Genomic DNA, 26356 nt, shown 5'->3' on the forward strand with positions numbered 1-26356 from the left:
AATCCCTGGGAGCTAGGCAGATGCTAAGCCAAGAGTACAAATCCAGGCTGGACCAGAGGTGGCCAAAAAGAGCTTCACTGTGCCAGCCAGGGGATCAAGGGCAGCTTTTTGTTCTAACTGTAAGCGGTGCCCTCTCTGCCCCCCAACCCCCTTGGCCTCTTTCCTAATAGATCCTGGAGGGGTTGGGAAAGAGGCAGTCAGTGCATCTCACTCAACCCCACACCCTACCACCCGGGCTGTTGAAGCCTCCAAGGTCACTCTGGCAACATCCAGTGGCCTTTGATTTACTATTTTAAACCAAACACCTTTTCCAAAAACAAAACTTTGTCCATTTGGACTCGTCACTTTACTCAAGGGACAGAGGCTGTTACACACAACAGATATCTAGAGTCTGGAAAAGCTGAGCGTGTTTAGAAGAGCTTGGAATAAAAAAGAAAAATCCCATCACTTTGGAGTGAGTTCAGCCAGCCCAGCTGGAGAAGTCGGCAGGCTGCGGGGGGTGGCTGAAGGACCACTTGGCCAGTTTGCCGGACCCTGGGCCAAGCCATTGTATAAGCTCCCCAGTCAAAGAAAGGAAAGAAAGGAAAGAAAGGAAAGAAAGGAAAGAAAGGAAGGAAGGAAGGAAGGAAGGAAGGAAGGAAGGAAGGAAGGAAGGAAGAAAGGAAGGAAGAAAGAAAGGAAGGAAGAAAGAAAGAAAGGAAGAAAGAAAGGAAGAAAGTAAGGAAGGAAGGAAGGAAGAAAGAAAGGAAGGAAGAAAGAAAGGAAGGAAGGAAGGAAGGAAGGAAGGAAGGAAGGAAGAAAGAAAGAAAGAAAGAAAGAAAGAAAGAAAGAAAGAAAGAAAGAAAGAAAGAAAGAAAGAAAGAAAGAAAGAAAGAAAGAAAGAAAGAAAGAAAGAAATCAGGACATGTTTTCAGCTTTGTTCAGGGGCCCAGAACATGCTCAGACTCCAAGAATCTCTGTTCTTCTCTGCAAATGGAAAATGTGACCCATGAGAACAAACTTGATCACTAGAGTGTGTGCCTAGTCACCCAGCCCTGTAACTTGGGGGTGGGTGGTGTGACGCCTCACGCCACCTTGTGACCACTTTCCAAAGACCCCTCTGTCCCTCTGAGCAGTTGGCTCACTTTCATAGTTTATAGACAGGACAGTGGCCTCAAAATCAAGTACAAAATGTGCATTTATTGACATCTGTTCTGGGCCACACTGGGTTTCTAGCAAGAACAAAAGCGAATATAAAGGGAAACACACTAATATAATTAGCAACCTGGTGCAGTCAAGGATAGCAGGAGATGTTTTTTTCCAGACTTGGCAGAGGAACTACGATTACCCTATATTCAACATTGTAACATTAAACTTGCACTAGAGTTGCAGAATCAGCAAAGAAATAAATAAGTTATTTACATTTCAAGTAATAATATCGTAGTTTATTCCTTTATTTCACCACCTTTTATAAGTATGAACTGTGATGGAGGCCTTGCTTACGTCCTGTGGAGCAAGGACAAGAAATATGCTTTATATTGGTTATTTAATCTTCAACATCAGATTACCATTTTTTTTTTGTGGGCAAAATCACAAAAAAAAAAAAAAAAAAAAAAAAGAAAAGAAAAGGAAGGACATTTCCATCAATGGCACTGAATGAAGAACGGTCAAAGCCACAGAGTTTGCCAATGGCCAATTTCTTGTGTTTCTTGTAAGAACAGGACAAAGGGGCTTGATTTTGACACTTTGGAGGCTGCGTGCCAGTCTGTATCATGGGACAAGGACAGTAAGTAAAGGCATGAAGGAAAAACAAGCAAGTTGCACCAGAACAGATGGGCTTAAATTAACCGAGTGACAGTTTGGGCGTCAGTCTCACAATGGCTGTCACGTGAGGAGGGAGAGAGGAGAAGTACCACAAGCCTCAGTTGCTCAGAGGCTGCTGAGCAACCCCAGGAAACCCCGGAGAGGCCACCCCTCCGAGCCACTGGCGCTGGCCACCCCTACTTGCCCGCTGCCTCCTGGAGGGCGCTCTTCCGCTGACAGTGCTTGCAGGGGACGGCCGGGCCGGGGTGCTTTCAAGGTACTGGAAGGCGCTCTGACGGCCCACCTGCCTCTCTACGCAGTTAAAGGTGAGGGCCACTCCCACGTTGCTCTTCATGACTCTGGAGGAGCCATCAGATGTGCCATCAAAGCACCGGCCAAGTGCAATCTCCTTGGCCGTGCGAGGGTCCTGGTCAGTGACAGTGTAGATGCCATAGTTATGGCCCAGGGGGTCCAGGGGCGCCAGCATGGTGTATGCACTGGTGTCATTGTTGACCGCCAATGGAAGGTGGTTGACCAGGTACTCATGCAGCATGGGGTTTACGCTGGTTCGACGGCAGCTGCCCTGGGGGATGATCTTCACTAGTGTGCGGTCCACGCGGTCCTGGTCATAGAGCATCCCGCTGCACTTGAACTCCAAACAGGCAGAAGAGACATTGGGCTGATCCCTGTCACGTGTGCTCTTCACATCCCGGATTCCGTACAGCTTCCCCACTGTCTGCCGGTGGGTGCCCCCCATGTTGCGAGATCGCACGTTCACCTCCTGTGACCCCACAATCTTCACCTTGATGTAGCAGGCCCTGAACTCCATTGGCTTGGGCCACCATGCCAGGTAGTCTTCAGTCCAGCTCATGGGGTCAAACTCATTGAAAGGGACCGTGTTGTAGTCATACCGATCCCCCTCAATCTGGTAGAACCGGAAGTGGGCTGCACTGGGCGGTGCATCCTCACATGCCTGGAGGTTCTCAAAGGCATAGATGGGCCCATTGCTCTCCTCGGCTGAGTTGGGCCTTGGCTTGGCCATGCTGATCTGGAAAGCTGTCTTCTTAATTTGTGGGTCCTCGTGGTCTGTCCGCCGGTACTTGAGCTTGTTGAGGTAGGGCTGAGGAACGCCAATTGCATTTGGGTTGAACTTAGGAGCAGACTCCACTGCTTCCAGTTCTTCCCCAGCCAGGCTGGCCAAGACGTAGGCGGAGTAGGCATCAGGGGACTGGTCATCACAGAAGGCAGGCACACAGGCCCCATTGGGGCCAGTGAGGACGCTGTCAAAGCGGCCCCAGGCCCTGGGATTGGAGGAGAAGCCAGCCCTGGGCTCCAGATTGATCGCAGACACCACGACCCCCTGGATCTGCTCACTGGGCAAGAACCGCTCACTCCGGTAGGCCCTCACCTTGATGAAGCACCTCCTGCTTTCGGGGACATCCAGGTTAAAGAGCCTCCTCTCTCGGATCTCCATGTTACCCACCAGGAAGGTTCTGTCTTCCCTTTTGTTCCGCCTCTGGCTTTCAAATTTGAAGTCACTTTCCTCCTCCCACAGCCCTGTGTCTGGGTTGAGTGACCAGAGTTTCATCATAGACACGTGCTCTGGCATCTTGACCTGGGTTGAGTCTAGGTGGACCTTCACTTTACCAACATTAAGGGACTCTGAGGTGGCCTCATCTCTGAAGTCCACAGAGAACATGCCGTATGTCCGAAGTGGGAAGGTATCTCCTTCATCATTGATGAAGTTCAGGTCGCTCTGCGCAGCGGTGGCTGTGGAAATATTCCGGGGATCCACGAAGGTCACACTGGCCTCTACTCTTCCTGTGTAGGGCTCCCCGTTCTGCCTGTAGAAACTCTTGGATGGGATCTCCAGCTCAGCCACAGGGTCTTCACCAGCTACATCCCCCAAGGGGATAATGTTGGTTTCCATGGCCTCCAAGGTGATGGGCTCTTTCCGCCGAAGCATCTTGATCTCATGGAACACTGCACTTCCCTTCTTATTGAAGGGCAGCACTTTGGTGGTGTTGACGAATTTCTGCATCCTGTCCACAAATGTGAGCACCAGCCTCTCAGTGTCCTGGGGAACATGGAGGGTGAATGTGCCCTTGTAGCCAGTCATGCTCACACGGTTGTTCCCCAGGTACACGTGGCCAAAGCGCATGGGCTCCCCATTGTCAGCAGCGCTGACACGGCCCCGCACAATACTCCTGGTCTCCGTACACCGCTGGCAGCTGCACTCCTTGGCCACCTTGGTGGGCAGCGTGTACCCACTGCACTGGATCTCCCTCTCCTCTGTTTTAGAGATCCCACAGCAGTTCTCCACAGCATCCCGGCACCTGATCCCGTTATCCTGCTGCCCTGCACAGGTCTTGACCGGGCAATGGCCCACGTCATAGTAGAAGGAGTTGGTGGCATTCTGGAAGCAATCATGGGGCAGCTGGATAAGGTAGCTCTCGGGGATTGGGTTGCAAGGAGCCTCATCAGGGGCTATGGAGGGAAATAGTGTGGATATTAAATGTAAGTTCCTATCCTGTACAAAGGGGACCTCACCCTCACCTCTCTGCTGTGTGTTAGGGTTTTCAAGGCACTTGCGTATCCATGACCCCAGTTCTCACGGAACTCCTCTGAGGAAGAACAGCTGTGACTGATCCCATCTGACACATGGGGAAGCAGAGTCGGTTGCTGAGACCACTCGTGTAATAGTTCTTTTTGGAGGGGTATTGAAAATTTGTGAGGGTGTTTGAGTTACCACCAAAATTGGGAGTGCTCCTGGCTTAGAGTGGGCGGGGGCACCACTGCTGTGTTTCCCACAGCGCCCAGCATGGCCCACATAAGGCACTTTTCTGCATCCTGTTTGACTTTCACATATCCTACCAGACATCCATGTAGGTGGAAAATTTGTTTAAAATGACCTGAGCCTGGTATTTTTTCTTTTAGTTTTTTTCATTTTTTGGTTTGTTTTTCTTTTATTTTTGCCTGGTATTGTCTACATGGTTTTACCATATGTTGAATTTTTCAAGAATATAACTACTGTATAAATCAAGTTAAGACTGTACTTGGTTTAGCTTGCAAAAATACCAAGAATTGCTTCTTGTCTCAGAAAAGTGACGTACCTACGACACTGCCCATGGAATGTGAAATGATGCCCCTGTACCCATCAGGGTTTGTAGCTGTCACAAGCATGGTGGCTGGATGCAAGTGCGATTGTCCGATCTCTTGGTTGGCACTCTTGTGTCATTATGCCAAAGCATGTACGTATTGAAATACATACTATTTTGTATTGAAATTATTTTCTTTGTATTTCCCTTTTATGTTATTAGGGCTATGTGCATATATATTTAGAAATTACACTTAGTTATCTATAAATTGAATGTCACAATAGTGAAACTATTTTTTAAATTTAAAATATTAAAAATTTAAAGTATGAACAATAACTGAGACAAACGGGGAGCATTGGTATAAGGACCTGGGACCCACTGCTGATGGGGCTCCACATCTCCTCTACCAGGATCCAAGTGTCCTGTGTCCTGTCTGTCCTGATGTGTGTCACTCAACTTTCCTGGAGTCTGTGAAATATTCCAGAATCCTCCCAACAAAATTTTCTCTCCCTCTGCCTTTGGTTTGGTTTTGTTTAGGCCAACTGCTAAGATATCCTCCTTCTCCCTCACTGTCTAAGTACAGGTTCCTGACTGGTCTTGGCCTCCAGGGCTCTTCTCCTCCAGATCACTTCTGGAAGCCAGCTCTAATTAGGTCACTCTTTCTTGTAAAGCCCCCTCAGTTTCCTACTTCTTCTTCTTTTTTTTTTTTTTTTTTTTTTGTGGGGAGTTTGTAAGGGGAGAGGTAATTAGGATTGTTTATTTGGTTTTTTTGGTGGAGGTACCGGGAATTGAACCCAGGACCTCGTGCATTCTAAGCAAGAGCTCTACCACTTGAGCTATAACCACCCACCCCCTAACCAGGTTCCTACCTCTACCCCTTTGCTCAGGCTGGCCCCTTGGTCTGGAACGCCCCCCATCTCTGTACAGACTGACCCTGGCTATTCTTTAAGACCAGAACTTCCAAACATTGGCTACAAATTAGAATCACCTCAGGGAGTTTTAACCTGTGCGTGCCCAGGCCACATCCCAAACCAATGAAATGAGACTTGCTGGAGGTAAGACTCAGTCATCAGAAATTTTAAAAATTCAATAGGTGACCCCAGTGGGCAGCCAAGGCTGAGAACCGCTATGTAAGGCTCAAGCAACCATTCTTGGCCACTCCCACCCAGAAGGCCTCTGTCTTTCATCTATAGAGTCCAAGGCCCCTAATTCTTGTTTTAGCTGCATTTTTCTATCTTTATCGATTTGTCTCATATTTACATTTCTTCACCCCTCCTGGAGTGGCAGCTGTGTGAGGGCAGAATGGACGTCTGTGCCATCTCTGTGTCCCAGGAAGCACAGCACAGAGGAACCCAAGTTTTTACTGCCCAGTTATGCCCACTGGGGTGCTCCCCAGCCCTGGGGCAGGGGTTCCCCAGGGGCCCTGACAGGCTTACCTATGACAGTCAGCTGGGCGACATGAGACTTTGCAGCCCCAGCGTCGCTCTGGGCCTTGCAGAAGTAAGCCCCAGCCTGGTCCCGCCGCAGGTTCCTCAGCACCAGCTTGCTCTCGTGCTTGTAGAGGGAGGGGTCCAGCAGCGTGTTGTTGTGGTACCTGCAAGGGATGGAGAGGGACAGCCTGAGCGGGAAGTGCCAGGAGCAAGGCAGATGGTGGATGGGTCCGTGCAGATGCCAGCACTACCACTGACTCAGCTCATCCCAGAGCAGTGACTGGCCTGGGAGTCAGGGGACTTGATTCTGAGTCTCAGTTCCACCACTAATGGGCTGTAGACCCTGAAACAAATCATTTCACCTCTGAGATTCAGCTTCCCGTTCTATGAAGTGGGAGCAGTGATTCCTAGCTGACGCCACAGAATTGTTGAGAAGGTCAAACCAGATAATGGCTGTGAAATGTTTGTGAAGGGTAAAGGACTCACAGTGGGTGGGGGTGTATAGCTCAGTGATAGAGCGTGTGCTTGGCATGCACGAGGTCCTGGGATCCATCCCCGGCACCTCCATTAAGGGAAAAAAAAGGGGAACAAAAGACTCACAGCCACTGGGGACTCTGACCTTGTTTGCCCCCCTTGGGGCAAAGGACAGGAGACCCTTGTTCTGCGTCCTGACATGCAAGACAGGACCCCAAGCCCAGGATGCTCTGTGAGGACACCAGCTTCAACAGGACAACACGGCTTACTGGTTGTCTGGGTGACCTCAACCCTGCTGCCTCCCACTGGCAAGTGCTCGTTTCTGGGCTCCACACCAAGGCCTTATTTGTAACTTTATTCTGTTGGTTATTGTCATAACTAATAAGCCCAGACCCAATGCAAGAAAGCGCTGGTTTTCAGGAGGACAGTTGGGCCAGGTAGCTGGCAGAATACTCACCAGAAAAACTTGTCTGGTCTGGGCTTCCCTGTGGCCTTACAGCACAGGGACACGCTCTGCCCAGCTTTCCGTGCTTTTGTCTCAGGGTTCATCACAATGTATGGAGTCTCTGAGACAAAAGATGAGAAATGGTGTTTTGGTTTCTCTTTGTGACAGGTTCTCCAGAGCCTTGCTCCCTAAGATTCTTTGACATGTGTTAAAATTGTATGCTTCACAGCCGCTACCAGCCCCTCTCTAATGGTCCTAATAAGGGAAATGGTCCAGAATGGAGTTTATACCTTCCATCCGTTCAGCCTGGGACCTGCTCCTGTGGCCTCTTAAGTAGCATTTAGGTGAGGCAGGGGAGAACCAATGGGACCTTGTGCCAGACAAGATTTCCAATCACTGCCTCTGAGACAGAGCTAGCTGTTTTGAATAGTGTGATATTCCTGCTCTGCTGACTCCAGCAGAATTTTTTGGCCACTCTGCACTGTTTCTGAATTCCCCTCGCTTCTCTCTCTGTGACCTCTAAATATTTCACTGTATTATAATTGACTGTTTCATAAGGTTACCAGGAAAGAATACATACATGCCAATATCTGGGGGAAGAACACTCTAAGCAGAGTATATAGCAAGTACAAAGGCCCTGAGCCAGGAATGTGCCAATATGTTTGAAGAACAGATAGGAGGCCATTGCGTCTGGAGTAGAGTGACCCAGTGGGGGCAGAGGGGACTGTAATAGGAGAAGAGAAGAGAGAAACAATGGAGGAGGGGCATGTGATGTTGAAACTTGTGGAGTTTTGAGTTTTACTCTGTGCAAGCTGGGAAGCCAGCTGTTAACACGGTAATCCCTTTATTTAAAAGTCCAGCCATCCTCCCCAGCCTTATCCCAGAGAACTTAAGTACCTGCCCTAATGAACTCTGCCTTGATGGTGGCTGCCTTCAGTCTAGTCTTGGGCACTGTCAGCTTGATGGGGGCAAACTTGGTCTTTGTGATCTTCAGAATGCTTTTGCCATCGGGACACAAGCCAGGGACTCGGAATCTTCCGCTGCTGTCCGTCTGAGTCAGTAGCTTAGGTGTCTTGGTCAGCAGGTAGACAGTAGCCCCTGAGGCTGGGGCACCCCCAGGGAGGGAGACAGCCCCATGCAGCACGAAGTCCTGGCACATGCAGGCGTCACAGTCAGCGTTCACCTGGCCCATGGGGCAGGTCAGGTCACAGGCTGTGGAAGAAAGGGGCACATCAGGAGGGCTTATATGAATTCTGGTCCTCCTTCAGCCATGTCCCAGTCTGTGTACTCACACATGCTTCTTCTCCTCCTTAGGCCTTTGTTACCCTTCCCTATCAGCTTGCATGACTAATTCCTACTCATCCTTCAAGACACTTCCTCTAGGAAGCCTTCCTTGATTCCCCTAAGCTATAATAATTGACCTTGCTCTGTGCTCCCATATTATCCTCTACACCCCCACCATCAGAGCACATAATAGATGCTCAGTTAACACTTAATGGATGAATGAATGAATCTGTCTTGGTCTGACCCACCAACCTATTCCAGGCTCAGCCCCATGCCCTGCCCAGTACCAGGAGCAGAGGAGGTACCTGTACAGGACTGATCCATGCAGAGCCGGCCCTCCTCAGCAACCTCATCGCACAGTGACACCGACTCCGCCAAGCAGGTACGTGATCGTGTCTGGACCCCAGCGTGACCACAGGCAGCAGAACACTTGCTCCAGGGGGACCACGGGCTCCAGATGCCCTGTGTGTTTCGGCGCAGGGATCCTGCAAAGCAGGATCAGCAGACGGTCTGACTTCCCTCCCAAGGGGACTCTGTCAGGAAATCTGACCCTAAGGCTGTTTTTTCTCAGAGAGCAAGGCCTCTGTTTATGTCATCGATGTCACTGATATTTATATTTCCTGTGATAACTTTTCCAACAGATGGAAGTTAAGAGTCTTGAGGAGGTAGCGTCTCTATTTTTCACAAAGATACTGAATGGGCTGGGGTGGCCCTGAGAGGGACTTCTTGGCCGAGCGCTGGGACTTCACTGTGCTGTCCTAGGATGTGCAGGGGTAGCACCATCTTACCCTCCACCAGTGTTGAAACAACCCCGTGCTCCTCCAGAAGGGCCCCCTGGGAAGCCAGGGCCTGGGGCCTCAATTACATCAAGCCCCCTTCTGCACGGTCTTCACCTCTGGCCTGAGGCCTATGTGTGAGAACAGGGGCCTGAGACCTCGCCCAGGAGACCCCGTCCAGCCTGAGCTCCTACTAAAGACCCGCTACAAGGTCAGGCCCTGTGCACTGGCGGAGGCCCAGGAGGGGAGCGTGCGCATCCAAGAAGCGGGCGGGCCTGCAGCTGGCTCAGAATTACCCAGAGTGGGGAGAGAGGTCGGAAAGAGCACCGACTCTTGGACTCTGCAAACACAGGCGTGGGTTTAAATCCCAGCCTTCCACTTATCGGCTGTGTCGTCCCAAGAAGTTACCTAACCTCTCTGAACCTGGAATAACTTGTCACAATGGAGATTCCTCACAAGTCAGTTGTTAAAGTTCAGTCATGCAGATAACTAGCACAGTGTATGGCCCAGAGGAACTAAAATAGAAAGTAACACTTAGTGAACATTCACCTGCATTAAGCCCTCTACTTTCATTATCTCATTGAATCCTCACAAAAACCCCCAAGAAGATTTGCTAATATTACCCATGGTCTACATGTGAGAAACCTGAGGCTCAGAAAGCTTCAGAGAACCTGCCTAAGGAAAAGAGTAGAGAGGGCAGGTCCAGGATTGAAACCAAGCAGCCTGACTCCAAAGTCTGAGGTCTTCACCACCATGCCACATAAATAAAGTGGACTGAAAGGAAATCACCCCAAAACACAGAACACTCATGGGAAGATTATGGTTCTCATGACGCTAATGGGTTATTACGGAGGCGAAGCGTGTGATGTCCAGAGCTCCCGGGGCCCCAGGCAGGTCCTGGCCTCTCCCAGTGCCCAGGCTGCTGGGACAGAGGGGGTGGGGGCCATGCGAGCTCACCTAGAGGGCAGAGGAAGCGCACAGTGTAATTGGAGCAGTTCTGGCCCGGCCGCTGCTCCCTGTTGAGGCACCAGAAGCCCTCAAGGGGGCTGCTATGGACCACCTGGCCAGTGCTGCCTGCGGGTGTCCAGCTGGTGGTCCGAGCCTCTAGCCGCAGGGGCCGAGCGCACACCCGGTCCCCATAGTAGAAGCGAATGGCATCCAGCCGCTCGTAGTCGCCCTGCCCACCTGGGTGGTCGATGTTGAACCATGTTGTCCACTCCCCAGGACCTGAGAGACAGAGCCAGGTAGGAGGGGAGCCGGGCCCTAGAGCCCCAGGTGAGCTCCACCCCGGGGAGTCATCCCTGAAACCTCTCACCCAACCCTCACTGGTCTCAGGCCCCATTGCATCTCTCTCTCCAGCATCTCTCCAATCTCTTACCTTTCTGCACAGCCTACTGCCAAAGGCTCTGTTAAAGTTCTCAGCAGCCTGCTGTACCAGGTCAGTAACTTCCTGCCTCGTCTCTCTACCTCCAGCTTCCCCTCACCCCATCCCCACCCATCTTCGATACTGCGTCAGGGTGAGCTTTCTCCTTGTGGATTGGCCCACATCACTCCCGGCTTTAACCCCCTCAGCCAGGCATTCAGATGCTGGTGCGCCTCCCCCTGCTATCTCTCCATCCTCACCTCCCCGCTCTTTCCCTGTCATTCTGTGCTCTGGCCCCAGCAAGCCCTACAGCATTCCTGGAATATATCAGGCAGCTTCGTGATTCTGAGCTGCCCTATATACTTGGTCCCTCTGCCTGGACATAGATGTAGGCCAAATGCCTTCTAAAAGTGGGTTTCTGTGGAACACTGACATTGTTCCCTGGCTGCAGAGATTCTCTTAGCAAGCTCAGTAAAGAGCCCCCCTCCTGACCCCTCCCCTCCTTCAGCCACAACTTACCATCCAGGGGGTCAGCAGGCTTGGCAAAGGTGCTGGAGGTCCTCTTCCCAGGCTGGACTCTTCTCACCGACTGAGTGAGCAACATCTGTCTCCCTGAAGGCCAGGAGGAGAAGTGAGGGGCCAAGACTGTTAGGGTCCTGTTACCAGTCCCTCAAGACGTAAGGAAGCAGTGTGATGTTGAGGGGTGGAGCATAAGCACTGGGCATGAGTTCAAATCCTCACTCTGCCACTTATGGAAGGTAAAGGGACCAGGCATGCGGTGCATGTTCAACAAATGGTGATTCTCTTTTTGCTTTTGTTCTAGAAATGGCTCATCAGATGCTGCCGGGCAGCCAGTGGGCTGGGGTTCCTATTTCAGGGTCTGGGCCTGTCCTCTTTGGTGGATTGAAACCTTACTTTCCTCATCTGTAAAATGGAGATATGAATTTCCACCACACAGGCAGTGGTCCAGTTGGCATGAGGATTCCAAGAGATAACACAAGTAAATACCTCTGAAGTATACAAAGACAGAGCCCACACTTTCTGACTGTGTGACCCCGGGCCAGATACTTAACTCATATGGCCCCTGTTCCCTCATCATAAAGTGAGGATGATAATAGTTCCACTCTCAGAGGATTATGGGGATTAAATAAGCTCATTCATAAAATCCACTTAGAACAATGCCTAGCACTCAGTGTTAGCAGTTCTCTTAGCTCAAGGCCTGGACAGTAGACGTCCATTTCCCTTCTCCGGGCGAAGTTTGGCTTTGGGAGTCTACCCTCCCCTAAAGGGCTGATGTGGCCTAATTGGAGGAGTGGCTCTCAATTTTCTGACCTCAGGCTGCTGGAGTCTGGCTGAGAATTGGGACAGGGACCTCAGGCCACAGGCAGCTAGCTTCCAGCCCCACTCCACCTGTGGCTGGGCTGGGGGCTCCAAGATGGGAGGGAGAAAAGAGAGCGGAGGGCTGCAAAAGCTTTGAAAGGCAATTAACTCTCATGTGAGGAGCTAGATCAGAATTCTCTATGCTGCTTAATTGGGGTGATAGGAGCTCTTTTAATCAAACTTCTCTGATTTCCCCTCAGACAGCTGAATGTTAATCATCTTCGTCACCAGCAGCTGTCAGGGTAGAAAGAGCAAGGCGGGAGGTGGGCACGCACAGGGTTTGGCCTGATGCCGAGACAGCCTTTGTTCCTGCATCTGTGCTCACAAAGCCTGCAGTGCGTGCAGCTTTAAGGGAGGATTTTGAGCTTTTTTTTTTTTTTTTTTTTTTGCTTTACCTGAATATGCGGTTAGAAATCAGGAAAGGAAGGGGAGATGCGAGACAGAGGGTGTTTGGGGTAGTGCTGTGAGCTCTGATGTTTAGACACCTCAGGGAGCCCACCAGGCAAATTCTCTCTACCTGTTCCCTTGAGAACTCAGTGTCACCAGACAACAGAGGTCAGAGGACAAGGAGACCAGAAAGGGTTCTAGTGTCTCTGTGAAATTTGGCTACAGGGTCTAAATGAATTTTCATGAAACTGAAACCAGATCAAATCCCAAATCTGCTTGTGAAAACACAGCGATCCCTTGTGACTCCCTTTTGCTTTGGCTATCAGGGAGCTCAGAGCTAAAATTAGCACTCAGGGGCAGCGGTGACCCTCTTATCTTTTTTCCTCCTTCTCAGTGACAGTTTATCCCTCTCCTCATTTAAAAAGTTCTGTTCTGTGAGTTTTAATATTGGGAACCATCTCAAATCCTCTAGGAAAACAAACAGGGTGTAAATTATGAATAAATAGACAAACCAGCCTCAGGTCTGAGTGCCACTGCTGTGGCTTAAGGCAGAAGCAGAGTTGGCTCCCAGACCAGATGTGACTTCAGTATGGAAGCAGGGGATTTGGGAGATAGTAGATACTCAGCCTGTACCCAACACAGAGGTGACCTCCAGGACCAGGAAGAAGGAGACCCAGGCCTTGGTCCCCACCATCTTTCCCCCAGGTCCCATGAGGAAGGTGGCAGGAGATGAGCAAGGGTTCCTTCAGAGCTCAGTTGTCCCTGGAATGTGGTCCCCTGAGAAGTTTCTCAGATCAATGACCTGCAAAGAAACAAAGCTCGTTAGGTTCCACATCCAATAGGGCTTGAGCAGAACTATTTCTTGACCTATCAAGGGTGAAGGGGACAGAATGAAGTCTTGTGAGAGGTGACATCTGCCCAAGTTGCAAATCTGGGCAGCTTGGGAGATGCAGAGTCAGAATCTGAGTTCAAATGAAGCAGACCTGGATTCAAATCCTGGGTCCAGGTGCCAGGGCCCCACATCGAGGTGGGACTTACGGGGGAGTAGGAGTGAGGAAGTTCCTTGCCAATGAGGAGGGGCCTGGGCTCACCCCCAGCAGCCAAGGACTTCCCAGACCTGGGCCTGGGGGCATGATTTACTGCCCTTTGGTGGGATTCACGCTGTTACACAACAGGGCTACATATTAAGCTGTGCAGCCCCCACCCCAACAGCAGCGGCCCCTCACAGGGCAGGCAGGATGGAGGGTGCAGATGCTTCAGACACACCACCTCCATGAACACATTCCCAGATGTGCACAGGCTGCAGCTGGAACACATTTCTGGCCTGTTTGTTTGGGGCCTGGCTGGGAGTTACACAGCCAGGAGCCTGCTAGGGAGAGCAGGGGGCGTGCACTGGGAGAGGCCAGGGCCCCCCAGTAACTGCTGAGCACGGGTTGGGGGCTGCAGGAGCAGGGAGAGGCAATAGAGCAAGGACCCGTAGGGAGTGGTCCAGGCTCCTGCTCAGTGTTCTCTCTCCCCAGAGCTCTGGCCAACCCAGAATCTGACCAGTTCCCGGAGATTCGAAAGTGGTTTCCTTCAACCTCCAAAGTCCAGGGTGTGGTGGGAAAAGGGAGATCCCTCCTTTCTGGAAGAAAGATTCAAAAGCACTTAGCTGTCCCAAGGGAACAGAGCAATCCCACCCTGCAGACCATGCAGCTCTAAGCCCACTAATTCCGTCACCACCTGTTTCTCAGCCAAGGGGACGGAGCACCAGGGTCCCCAAGGTCTCCAGCCCTTGCGTATCCTACCCCAGGCTCCCGGGCTCTGAGCAGAGCTGCAGGCTCCGCGGACATGCACAGCATTCAGTCCAGGACCCATCCGGGACTGTCTGGGAGGCCAAGGTGGCTGAGGCACCTTATGGAAAAACCATTTCCCATCTGGCAGCCCAGTGAAGTTTCCTCAGCATATGCTCTGCTGGTGAGACTCCCCATCCCGTGGACCTCAGAGCTCTCGGACAAAGAAGACTGGCTGACCGCAGGAAACAAGCACAGCGCCCAGAGGTACAGAGCTCCTGCCTGGGACCATCTGAGGGTCCCTGACCCCAGGTGGAGGAGGGAGAAGACTGTGGGCTAAAGAGGGAAAAGAGAGAACTCCAAAGCAGGAAGGGGAAGATGCAGGGTGATCAGGGGAGGGCAGGAAGAGCTGAGCCGGGCAGTGGGGTGCAGGGATGGGCTGAGGAGAGCAGGAGTGGGGCTCACCGTGTCCTGAGCGGGACTCTTCAGCTGGGGGGTCCACGTCTTCCTCTCTCCAGCGGTCCGGCCACCGGGCCTTATATAGCACAGCTGGTGGCTCAGCCCGTGGCAGCGCGCCACGGGAAGCAGCAGTGAAACCAGATCTGAGCCTGAGGAAGCTCAGCCTCCCACTCCCCTCCCCACATCCCCTGCAGCCTCCAGAGGTCCGGATCTCACTTCCAGATCCTCAGAGGGAGATGCCACAGGGCCTGGGGAGGGGCCAGGTGGGCAGCTGCCTGGGGCTCCAACTGCCAGAGCAGAGGGATGGGTGGGGAGGCGGGGTGGGCGCTGGGAGCAGCCCTGGGAAGGGGCCGAGGGGAATTCTACATCTGGGCAGCATTTCAGGGCTCAGGGGGTGGTATGCTCTTGCCTAAGCTTTGCTTGCTGATCCCCTGCATTCCCCTGGCCCTGGCCCGCCCATACAGAGAAAAAATTTTGCTGGCCTTAGCACATACCCCAGACTCTCTTAGGCACACAGGTCACCTGGCCTCTCAGCTGGGAGTGCCTGATCTGAGTTAGGCAATGCCTTAGCTTCTCTGGCCTCTGAGGGAACACTCAGGGAACGTCCGAAGGGACAAGGGACAGAGGAATGAGGGGCAGAGATGAGAACAGTTCTTCCCTACCCCTTCCTACTTCCATTTGGGTACCTGCCTGTACCCACTGGACCCCAGAGGAGCCCTTGCATGTGGATTCTCTGTGGTCCTGCCAGATGCTCATACATATGCGAGTGTGAGCGTGTCTGACTTCAGGTATGGGCACCCACCAGCGATGGACGGCAGCCCTACCCATAGGTGGCGCAAGCAGCTGCCCGTCTTTCCAGACTTCTCCCTCCTCCCTCCCGGCATGAGTCTGCCTGCCGTCATAGGCAACAGCTCTGTAATTTCAGCATGCATTAGAAGCCTCTGGAGGGCTTGTTAAACCAGATGCTGGGCCCCGCACCCAGACTTTCTAGTTCAGTAGGTCTGAGGTGAGGCCCAAGACCTTGCATTTCTAATAGGCTCCCAGGTGATTCTGAGGGGGCTGGTTCATGGACCACACAAGGAGATAGTCCCAGCTGGAGGCAGAAGATGAGGAGAGAGTGAACTAGGGAGACAGCAGAAGTTGCCAAGGTCTGCCTCACGTCCCAGGCTCACATGGCCCAGGCTGGGCCTTCTGCCTCATGCCCGGGCCTGGCGGCAGAGGCCTGGCCCTTGTGGCCCTCCGCACCAGTGTCAGCTCACTCTTTCCACACACCTTCATTGAGCTCCCAGAACGGGCAGGCTCTAGGCTGGATACTGAGATGCCAGAGGGAGGTGACATCCATGCTTTCAGAGGAAATAGTCTTGGATGGAAGTGCAGACCCTCATCCAGAGAGCTGTATGTGCTTGTGTGTGTGTGTGTGCTTTTCTCTGTATGTATACGCCTGTGTATATGCTGTCCGTGTCTTTCTCTTTGTGTGAACGTGTGTGTGTGTGTGTGTGTGAGCAAGGGTTGAGGAGCTCTGTTTCTCTGAGCGTCACCCTGGACAGGAGCTGATGGGGGACAGGTGGATGGGTAGAGGAAAGATGCTGCGCGGTGACAGCCCTTAAGCAGATGTGGGGCACAGAGCTGGCTTGCTTTTTCTCCTGGAGCCTGGTCTCCTTCCTGGCCCCCAGCTCTTAGCCCTAGATCCTGTAGCTAGACCCAGTCTGGTTCATGTATTGTCAGAGCCAAGCCATGAAGCAGCTCCAGCCATAGTTTTGAAGGCAAAGTCTGAACTGAGTGAAGCCCATAAGAACTCTGCTGGTCCAAGGACAGACAGGCAGGCAGGAAGACAGACAGACAGAGGCTGAGCCACAATAGTCTGTTCAAAGGACAGGCAAAAAACAGGATCTTGGGAGTCAAAAGCCTAGTCCTGGCTCTGTTGCTAACTCTGATGTGTGATCTTAGACATGTAACAACCCAAGTGACCCTGGACATCAGTGTCCCCACCTGTGCAACAGGAGTCTGGACTGAGCAAGCGCCCAGGCCCCCACTGGCTCTTGCGAGGTTTGGTAAGATGCTGACAACAAACACTGCAGGGAGGAGAGAAAGGAAAGAATGACAGCTCCAAAAAGTCCTGCTGCCAGAGATCAGGAGGCAGGCCAGGGAAGCCACGTGCCCACCGAGGCTGGCTAAGGAGAACCAGGTAGACAGGAGAGGAAAGTGGGTGCAGGTAAACCATAGGATCAGAGGTCAAGGTCAGGGTGATCTTCTCTTTTCCAAGGCCTCCTCTCCATGGAACCCCAGGGTGTGTGAAGGAGGCCTCCCCAGCCCCCCAGTTGCACCCCTCTCTTCTCCGGTGTGGGAGACAGGGAAGCCTATGTGGGGAGGGCTTGGCAAAGTAAAGCCCTTCAGGCCACGATTCCTGCCTGGGTCTCATTGCCCAGAACTCACAATGAGGCCCCCACTTACCCGGCCCCAAATGGCCAGAGGGTATTGTCACGGTTGGCACAGGGCTGAGTAACCATAAGCTAGAATCCCTGTGTGCTGATTGTGTGTCCCAGCCATCGGTGCCCCTCTTCCTCATCTCCTCCCACCTCCCCCCATCAAAGAATCCCTTCCTGTCCCCAGGTGGGACTGAGCTGTAAGCTGCGCAGGGCTGGAATCTGAGCCCACTCCCATCCCCTGCTCTCAGGACTCCTTTGAGGGAGAGGCTGCTGCTCTCTGCAGCCAGGATCTTAGGATAGTCAGGACTTGGGAGGTGGCCAGAGATCTGGACTGTCCAGGGCCTGGCCTAGATGGGTCAGCCTCAGCCACGAGTGGCCATCTGGGGCTTCTGCAGGCCAGGCTAGTCTGCAGCAGCTCCAAACCCCTGCCTGGAACACACTGGAAACCCATCAATCACCCCCACCCCTATCCAGGGGATCGAGGGGCTTGGAGCCCAGTTTAGCCAGGCCATCTGTGACCCAAGCCTATGGCCAGGGGTCCCCACCCTGCTGAGGGAACAGAAGCTTGGGAATACTGGGAGGGGTCTGACCTAATGCTAGTGGCTCCAGAGGAAGGTGTTCTGTCTCTCTCTCTCTGACCACTCTCCCATGCTCCCATCATCGCCCCCCCGTGGCCACAGGGGCCTTTGCAGGCCTCGGTAGGGACAGGCCATGGATGATTCCTGGAGACTGGAGGACTTAAGTGCAGCTTTGAGTGACCCTCAGGGGCTGCTGACCCAGTGCGTATGGGAGCCTAGAGACCCAGAGTCTCCAGCAGTGGGAGAGCTTATTCTCTGACCTTGTCGCTCTCCTCCCTGTCCCAGATACAGTCTGTCACTTTTCCAACTCAATGCTTTTATAGTTTTATTCTTCAGCTGCCCATGTTGAAACACAGCCCTGCCTCCCCACCTGTGTGAATGTCCCCATCTTTCAATGCTCCATCTCGGTCTCTTCCTTCCTGCCCTCTCTGACCACCCAGGCCCACCTCAACTATTCCTTCTCAGATCTCAGATGACAATGTTCAGTCCTATGTGGAGAGCGTGCTGTCATTTACAAAGCACATTCATGGTCATCGCATCCTCAGCCTCACAGCTGATCTGCGAGGCTGGGATGATCATGCTCATTTTACAGAGGAAAAAAAACCGAGGCTCAGAAAGGTGAAGTCACTCAGACACAGCAAGCCTTCAACTCAGAGTTGCCCCCTGGGAATCCGTGATCTAGTACAGACCTTGTCATGGGGCACCCTCAGCTCAGAGGACCCACTGTGGATATCCCTCTCCAATCATATGCTCTTCAGTGAGAACATGCTAGAACACTCTGGCTTTGCCTGCCTGGCACACACATCCTGCTTCCTATATACACATTAATTTCAAAAATGTCCCCATCTAACATAATCCAGCTGTCATACTGTGGTGGATTAAATATGGCCAGAAATTCTTTGCAGCTCTCCCTACACTGGAGAGGCCTGATGTAGGTGTTCTGGTGAGGCGTCTCAGCTGAGCCCAGCCTTCCAGCCCTTACCACCAAGGCACCAATCATGTGAGTGTAGCTGTATTGGACCCTCCGGACTAAACCATCTCATCTACCAGATGAGTGCCACTGAGTGGTCTCAAATCAAGGTTATAAAAAGTAGAATTGCCCAGTCAAGCCTTAAATGAAATCCTGACCTACAGAATTCAGGGGATATGATAAAAATGATTAATGTTTAAGCCACTAAGATTTGAGGTAGTTTGTTACACAGCAACAGTAACTGGAACAGACACTGATCCCATGTAGTATCTTTCAGAAGCTCCAGACCCCCTTCCAGCAAATCTTGAACATCCAATGGAAAAAGCTTGTCTCTTCCCTCATTGTTCCAGGAAAGGTCCTGGGAAGGGCTCTCATTGGCCTATTCCTGACCCCGTCCCTGTAACCGTGGGGATGGAAAGCTCTGATTGGCCCATTTCTGAAGCTAGGGGTAGGTCATCCCACTGGGATCAGATGGACTGATTTCTCCCAAAGGAAAATTGTGGTGCTGTCACCAGAAGCAGGAAGAATGGATGCTAGGAAGCAAAAAATGACATGTGCCCACTAAAAATACAACCACGAACATAAGTACCCCTTTCCTAGTAGGAGTCATGCCGAAATGTCTAACTACTAACCTTGATACCACCCGTTGAGTTTTGATGTCGAGACCACTTTAATAGCTATCAACCTCAGCATTCGTCCTCCCTTTGCTTTTTTATACATTAATTTTTAAATTTATTTATTTCATTTTGGAGGGGAGGTAATTAGGTTTATTTATTTATTTATTTATTTTTAGAGGAGGTGCTGGGGATTGAACCCAGGACCTCATGCGTGCTAAGCATGTGCTCTACCACTAGAGCTATACCCTCCCCCCGACCCCACTTTGTTCTGTTGCAAACTCACCATGTATGACTCCCCCTTACCCCGTAACCACATCAACACATCCCCGAAGAGGTGAGCAAAACTGAACAACTTTAATAACAACTCCAGCTTAGAAAATGGAAGAAAGAGAAAGAAAACTTCGGAACTACGCATGCCACGCTGGTTGCTGCGCACACTGTCGCCTGCAGGTCAGCACCTGCTCTTGTAAGGGTGTGCTTACTCCACCCAGGTTGTAGGTGGGAGCACACTCCCTGAGAATGGGCCATGGTCTGGCAGATACCCCAAAACACGTCCGGTACAGCCCTCCACCTTGTGTAATATGCTCACTGCGGTCATCACAGAATGCTCCAAAAGCTTAAAAAAAAGAGGCCACCTCACTGTCCCTATGGTGTACTCAGCATGGTCACAGTCTGTGTTCACCCACGGCATCTCTAGTGTTCACCTTGCTTACCACAATGTGCTCACACACCCAGAAGCCCCAGTGTTTTCCCCACTGATGGGGGTATTCCTGCTATGTTGCCACGCTGTTCCCCCAGCTTGTCATGCCACGCTCAAAGTCACCATAGTGCCTTCACCACACTGCCATAGTTTGCTCCCACCCAGGGACATTGCAGTGTTTACTACACACACCAGTGACACTATTCCATATGTGGACATCATGGCGTCCCCACGGTGCCTCCCTGTGTTTCTCAGCAACACCCACATTCGTGATTTTGCATAGGATTAGGGGGTGAGCACTTACCAGGGAGTGTTCACACTCCCCTCCTTGACTAGTCACACTCGGCATGGTGTGTTCACCCTTGCTGTTCAGCAAGCTTGCCCCAGTGCATCTACCAGACTCTGCCGCTTGCTGCGGGTGACCCGAGGACTCTTTCCATGGTTCCCCTGAGAGGCCCCAGGTGGCTCTGGGTGTGGTGTGGCTTCAGCTCTGACCAAGATGCCGGCAGCCCAGAAGAGCCTGCGGCAGTGATGGGGGCGGTCACTCTGGCCGCATGTCCCCGGGACATGTGGCTGTTTAATGGGCTAGTGCTGTGGAAAACTGAGTGTGAGGAGCCTCCCTCTATCCAAGCAGAATCTTTCAATCACACGACGCCTGAGCTGTAAGGATTTCGGACTCCAGATGGCCAGGGTGAGCAGGCAGGGAAGGGGAAACAGACATTAGAAAGGCCTTGGTGAGCAGGCTTAGCCAGACAGGCTGGGATGGAGCGAAAGAGACACATAGGCCGCAGAGACCATTCTTAGTGGGTTGACTTTTTGCCCCCAGAAGCAAAGCAGTGTTCAGGGTGGCTGAATTGGGGCATTTCTTCCCCCCAAGGAGACCAAGAGCTTTCAGGACAGAATGTTGGTCAGTGACAGGGAAGGCGAAGAAAGGGAAGAAGGAATTTGAATCCCACAATTTTTTTAAATTGAAGCATAATTTTCATTTTGTTAAATCCACCCTTTAGAGTGGACAGTCCTATGATTTTTGACAAATGCAAACAATCATGTAACCACCATCACTATCAAGATAAAAAATACTTCCATCACCTCAGTAGTTCCCTTGGTGGTCAGCCACTCCTTCCACCCCCAGCTGCTGAAAATCACGGATCTATTCTCTTTCCCTGTCATTCTGCCTTTTTGAGACTGTCCTATAAAAGGAATCCTTTGGTAACAAGCATTTTAAGTCTGCTTTCTTTCATTTATCACTAAGTATAATCACCCATGTTGTTGCACCTGTCAGTAGTTCGTTCCTTGTTATTGCCGAGTAATATTCTATGCTACGGATGTGCCACAATTTACTCATCCATTCACCAGCTGAAGGACATGTGGGACGTCTACAGGTTTTAGCAATTACATTTTAGCTATAAATATTCGCATACAGATTTTTGTGTAAACATGTTTTTCATGTCTTTTGCATAAACATCTAGGTGTGCGATTGTTAGCTTGTACATTAAATGTATGCTTAATTTTATAAGAAACTGCCAGACTGTTTCCCAGAGTGATTGCACCACTTACATTCCAACCAGCAATACAAGAGTTGCAGCTGCTCAGCGCGCTCGTCAACACTTGATACTGTCAAAGGTCCGCGTTTGGCTGTTTTAGCCTTTCTGACGGTTGTAAAGTGTCTTGTTTTAATTTGCGTTTCCCTGGTAACCAGTGATGTCGAGCAGCTTTTCATACTCTTATGTGCCATTCCTATGTCTTCTCTGATGATGTGTCTGTTCAAATATTTTGCCCATTTTGTAATTAGGTTATTGTTTTCTCACTATTGAATTTTGAGTGAATTTCATATACTCTAGATACAAGTCCTTTATCAGATATGTGTTTTGAAAGTATCTTTTTCCCAGTCTGTAGCTTGTCTTTTCATTTTCTTAACAGTGTCTTTGGGAGAGCAGATGTTCTTAATTTTGATGAAGTCCAATTTATCAATTTTTAATTTCACGGATTTGTGCTTTTAGTGTTGGATCTAAAAATTTTTGCCTAGCCCATGGTCACAAAGATTTTCTTTCATGTTTTCTCTAGGAATTTTTTCAGTTTTTCCAGTAGGTCTAGGATTAATTTTTAACTAGTTTTTGCACATGGTGCAAGGTTCATTTTTTTTGCATGTGGATGTCCAATTGTTTCTGCACTATTTGTTGAAAAGACTTGTTTTTCTCCATTGACCAGCTTCCCCCTGCCTTTTTTTTTTTTAAACAGTGGGTCTTCAAGGCATTGGTGCCAGCACCCCAGAGCTTTTTCCATGCACAAAGGTCAGAAGCATAGCAGGAAAAAATGTCTCTCTTGCCTGATCTCAAAACAGGACTGCGTATGCCCAAATAAGACAGATTTTTCAGGGGAACAGTGATGTTAGCTTTTACATATAGCCCCTCTGCTCTCCCCAGGACTCACATGAGTCTGCTAAGAACTGCCCCAGGAGACTAAGACTGTCAAGCACATTTCTGGGTCCAGAACTGCCCCTCCTTTCCAAAGACTCTCATATCTCTCCTGAGGCCCCTTGGCCAGAGAGGTTTTGGATCCTCTACACCCAACTAATCAGCCTCCATCAAACAGCGGGAGGATGCCCTGAGGAGGCAGCAGCTGCCTTTGCTTTTCTGGCTGCTTTCATCTGTCAGAGTTGCTGTGGATTTTCATTTGCGCCTGATCGTAACCAGTGAAGGAGAAAGCACTCTGTGCAAGGTGTAACAGACTTCTGCCAAGACCTGGCTCTTGGGGAAGCTTAGGAACTTGAGTCAGGCTCAAACCCAGGCTGAGTCTCCTAATTTCCCATCTTCTGCTCTTCCAATTTCTCACAGTGGCCTCTCATGCAGGATGGAGGAGAGAGCTGGCTGCTCTCTGGCATGCCAGGGAGGTGAGGGGGCTCCTTAACTGGTTATGCACTTCAGGGAACAAGAACCATGACTCACTCAGGCCATTCTGGAAAAAAAGAGGCTTGTAAAGATGCCGAAGTCAGGAGTCTGTGGTGTATCTGCTTCTATGGAGCAGCCCCACTTGCCCCTTGCTCCTCGTGGGTCCATCTCCTGCATTTTCCTAGTTCACGTTCCACCAGGAGTCATTCTGATTGGCTCAGCTAGTGGGTGGAGCCTTTCCCAAGAAGCCCTGCTCAACTGCCAGTGGATGGATGGCCTGGGTTTAGGTCGGACGCTCAGTCTGAGCCAATCAGTGGCCACTCCCAGCCAAATACCACAATAACAGTGCTTCCCTAAGTAGGGAGCGATGGATGTGCAATTATGCCTAGGAGGGGATCTGGGGTGTGGTGGCACCCTCAAGGTTACAAGCACAATACGGGAGCTTATCCTCATATCTCAAACAGGCAGACACATGCCCTGAGCTCTCCAGCCCACAGCTCTCTCCACCCTCTGAGCTGCCCTGGCCCCAGTCTCACCATTTCCCAATTAGTCTCACCCTGAGTTGAAGAGCTCTTTGTTCCACCTGGAAATGCTGTCTTCCCTCACTGGGCTGTGAGCTTCTAAAAGGCAAGGGCTGTGTTTTATCTCTGCCGCCCCAGCACCTGGCTCAATGTCATAAATTTGTCGATCCCTGAGAGGGGAAGGGGCTTCCCAAGGCCATTCATGGAAGGAGGGAGAGAGCCAGGGTGGAGCCCAAGTCTCCTGCCACATCTAGGCTCCTGTCTGCCTCCAGTAGGCTCCCTGGCATCTCACTGAGATGTGAAGCCACTGGCTCTGCCCTGAGACACTGAGACATCCTCCCTTGAGGATGCAGCCCCAGCCCTGACCCCTGACACCTGGGCAGCCCTGAGTCAGTCCTGGGAATGAACCTCCTGTCCTGCTTCAGGTTAGCCTCCAGGGGATGCTCAGAGCAGACCCACAGTCAGCCTGACCCCAAGTTCCTGAATGTTCTGCTTCCCACTATGGGCCTCAGGATCCGAGGGCTGCAGTGGGAGAGGGAAGCAGACAGGCAGGCTGAACCAGCTGCTCAGCCCAGCCTGTGTGCCTCCTCTGCAAGTGTGTAGCATGTGTGGCTGTGCAAGAGGGAGCGTGCAAGCCTGAGTGGGCACGTTGTGATGCGTGTGTGCCTGCACTCAGCTCTGATCCCCAAGTATAATGTCACCTTAGGCGTTTTGCTTTCCCTCTCTGGACCTCAGTTTCCTCCACAGTAAAACAAGAGGGTGAGGCTCCAGAGCTCCCTCCTCTTCCCCCGCCACCACTGCTCCTTAAACCTCCCTCCAGACCCCTCTTCCTGTTTTCAGCAGAGCAGCTCTCCCAGCCTCTAACACCCGCCTCCCTGCAGATCCCCAGCTTACCAGGGGCCTCATCTTCTACCTCCAGCTCTTATTAAAGCCTTTCGCTTACAGGAACAGCTCTCTCCCCAGAAGAATGCAGGTACATTCTCCACTACCTTGGCCACGTGTATGTGTTTGAGTGTAACTGTCTGTGACTACAAGTGTGTCTGTACCGTGGTGTGCATGTGACAGTCAGAGGGAAAGGGAGAGATGGCAGGGGCCCCACAGGGAGAATGGGTCCCTATGTTTAGATCTCTGTGTTTGATTTCCAAACACACAGAGATAGGCTCCTAAGGGCAGGTACCCATACTCCAGCTTTGTGAACATTCTTACAATATCTATTTGTAAGCAAGACTCAGTCTGTATCACCTCCTCCAGGAACCCTTCCTTGTAGCCCTGCGCTGAGCTAACTGCCCTTCTCCTGTCTTCTAAGAGCCCTGTGTCCTATGCACGCCTCCAGCAGAGCATTCAGCACATTCTATTTAGATTGTCTGTGTTCTCACCTGCCCCATCTCTATGGTGAAACCCCTAGAGGACAAGGATCATGTCTCATCCCCTCAGCATCCCAGCACCTGGGATGTTCAGAACCTGTCTGTGGACTGGGCTGGCCTGGCCTCCCATGCGCCCAGTAAGATATTGCCCCCTCAATGGCCCACTCCCCTACGCCCACCATGCCCTCTGCAGTGCAGGGTAAATCAAACCTAATACACCCGTGGGGCTTTCCTCTTGGGGTCACCACCCTAGGACCTTCCCCAGGCCCAGGCAAGGCTTGTTCTAACCCTGAAGATGGAGGCAGCCTGGGATACAGGGTGTGGACTGCCTGGCTGATTCCGCCCCACCCCAGGGCCTCCACCACAGGGAGACTTCCTCCTTTTCTCCTGAACTTTCTGGCCCTGGCGCGAACCTTGCTGGCGCCCAGGGGCTTTTAATATTTTCCGTTCCTGGCTGTTATACAATATTTCACCTCAAAAATGCGTCCTCCCCTTGACCAAAGGGCGCGCCTTTCCAGTGAGAGGAACCGGGCAGGGTGAGTGGAGGTGACCCACCTCATTCTGGGGCTTAAAGGAGGCCCAGCCCAGCAGTTTGGAGAAAGAGGTGGCAGAAATGTCTCCCCAGCCCGAGGAGACGAGCTCCCGGGCTGGTCTGAGGCCTCGTGGTCCCACTCGAAGCCCCACTTGAAGCCCAGATCCACTGCCAGAAGGGCACCACCTGCTTGTCCTGGCCCCTCTAGAACTCCAGTCCCACGCTTCCCACTTGCCCTCTGACCCCAGTCAAGTGGCTTCATTTCTCTGAGCCCAAGGTCCCCGCCTATACAGTGAGGATGATGATAGCAACCTCTTTCAGGGTCCTTGTGACTCCCAAATGCTGCACATTCACATCATCTGGGAGCTTTAAAACACACCCTGCCGCGCCCACCCTTGGTAATGCTGATTTAACTGGTGTGGGTGCGGCCTGGGCATCGGTAGATTTTAAAAGCTCTCAGGTGATGCTCTCTCGTAGCTGAGACCCACTGCTCTGATGGGGAAGGAAGGCGCGTTCTAAAGGGACTCTTGACAGGTGCCGCTGCTGCTTTGATGAGGGAAGGCACTGCACCCCATTTTCCTGAATATATCTGGGTGGAGAGAAAGCACTTTGAAAATGCTGGTGAGGGGCCCTGCACGTGTGCCCTGTGACTTTCCAAGCCAGTCCTGCCTGCAGACAGAGGCCTCTGAGCCCCCAGCCTCCTCAGACACAGGCCAGGCCCCAGCAAACCTGCCTGGTGACCCCTCTGCTGGGCAGCCAGGTCCTCCCCAGGGGAACCGAGCCTCCCTTCCCCAGACACAGGCCCTGAGCCCAGAGAGTGGAGCTGGGGGCCAAGGTCACCCTGCTCCCGACCCCCGAGCTGCAGTGAAGGGCAGCAGTCACTGGAGAATTAAGCAGGGAGAGAGCCAGGTGCCCTGTGGGGAGAGGGGGAGGGTGTTCAGGGGCCTGCTGGGGAAGAGCGACATCTGCTTTCCTCGTCCTGGGAGAGGATCTGCAGAAGGTTCCACAGCCCAGAGGAAGAAAACAGCTGGAGAGTCAGGCGCCTGGGGAGGGGTGGGGGGCGGGTGGAAATAACACACTTCTCACAGTGGCCGTGCTCACCCCCCAGCA

The 26356-nt window shown here is 51.8% G+C and overlaps 1 protein-coding gene and 1 non-coding gene across 3 annotated transcripts; both read right to left on the minus strand.

Annotated features, from left to right (window-relative positions):
- Positions 1-1660: 1660 nt before the first annotated feature.
- CILP (cartilage intermediate layer protein) lies at positions 1661-14797 on the minus strand. Of its 2 annotated transcripts, XM_010993556.3 has the most exons (9): positions 14657-14797; positions 13053-13221; positions 11172-11264; positions 10247-10516; positions 8819-8998; positions 8127-8441; positions 7242-7350; positions 6317-6474; positions 1661-4269 (listed from the first exon to the last, which is right to left on the minus strand). In XM_010993556.3, the coding sequence occupies exons 2-9, from the start codon at positions 13129-13131 to the stop codon at positions 1901-1903; spliced, it is 3573 nt and encodes a 1190-aa protein (XP_010991858.1). In that variant the 5' UTR covers positions 13132-13221; positions 14657-14797; the 3' UTR covers positions 1661-1900. The 2 variants fall into 2 exon arrangements, with proteins under 2 accessions (XP_010991858.1, XP_031308713.1); XM_031452853.2 differs by lacking the exon at positions 10247-10516 and having other exon boundaries at positions 14657-14795.
- Positions 5654-5727, minus strand: TRNAS-AGA (transfer RNA serine (anticodon AGA)). Its single transcript has one exon. It is a non-coding gene; the product is annotated as a tRNA-Ser (tRNA).
- Positions 14798-26356: the final 11559 nt, after the last annotated feature.

The sequence above is a fragment of the Camelus dromedarius genome, chromosome 5, assembly GCF_036321535.1.
Source record: "Camelus dromedarius isolate mCamDro1 chromosome 5, mCamDro1.pat, whole genome shotgun sequence".
NCBI classification, from domain to species: Eukaryota; Metazoa; Chordata; class Mammalia; order Artiodactyla; family Camelidae; genus Camelus; species Camelus dromedarius.

Bases quoted from the DNA above. Each gene is read 5' to 3' on its own strand.
- CILP (XM_010993556.3), bottom strand. From the start codon at position 13,131: ATGGGACCTGGGGGAAAGATGGTGGGGACCAAGGCCTGGGTCTCCTTC. The intron at 8,999-10,246 runs GTGAGCTCGCAT...CCTGCTTTGCAG, and splicing joins GCGCTTCCTCTGCCCTCTAG to GATCCCTGCGCCGAAACACA. The intron at 8,442-8,818 runs GTACCTCCTCTG...TTTCTTCCACAG, and splicing joins CATGGATCAGTCCTGTACAG to CCTGTGACCTGACCTGCCCC.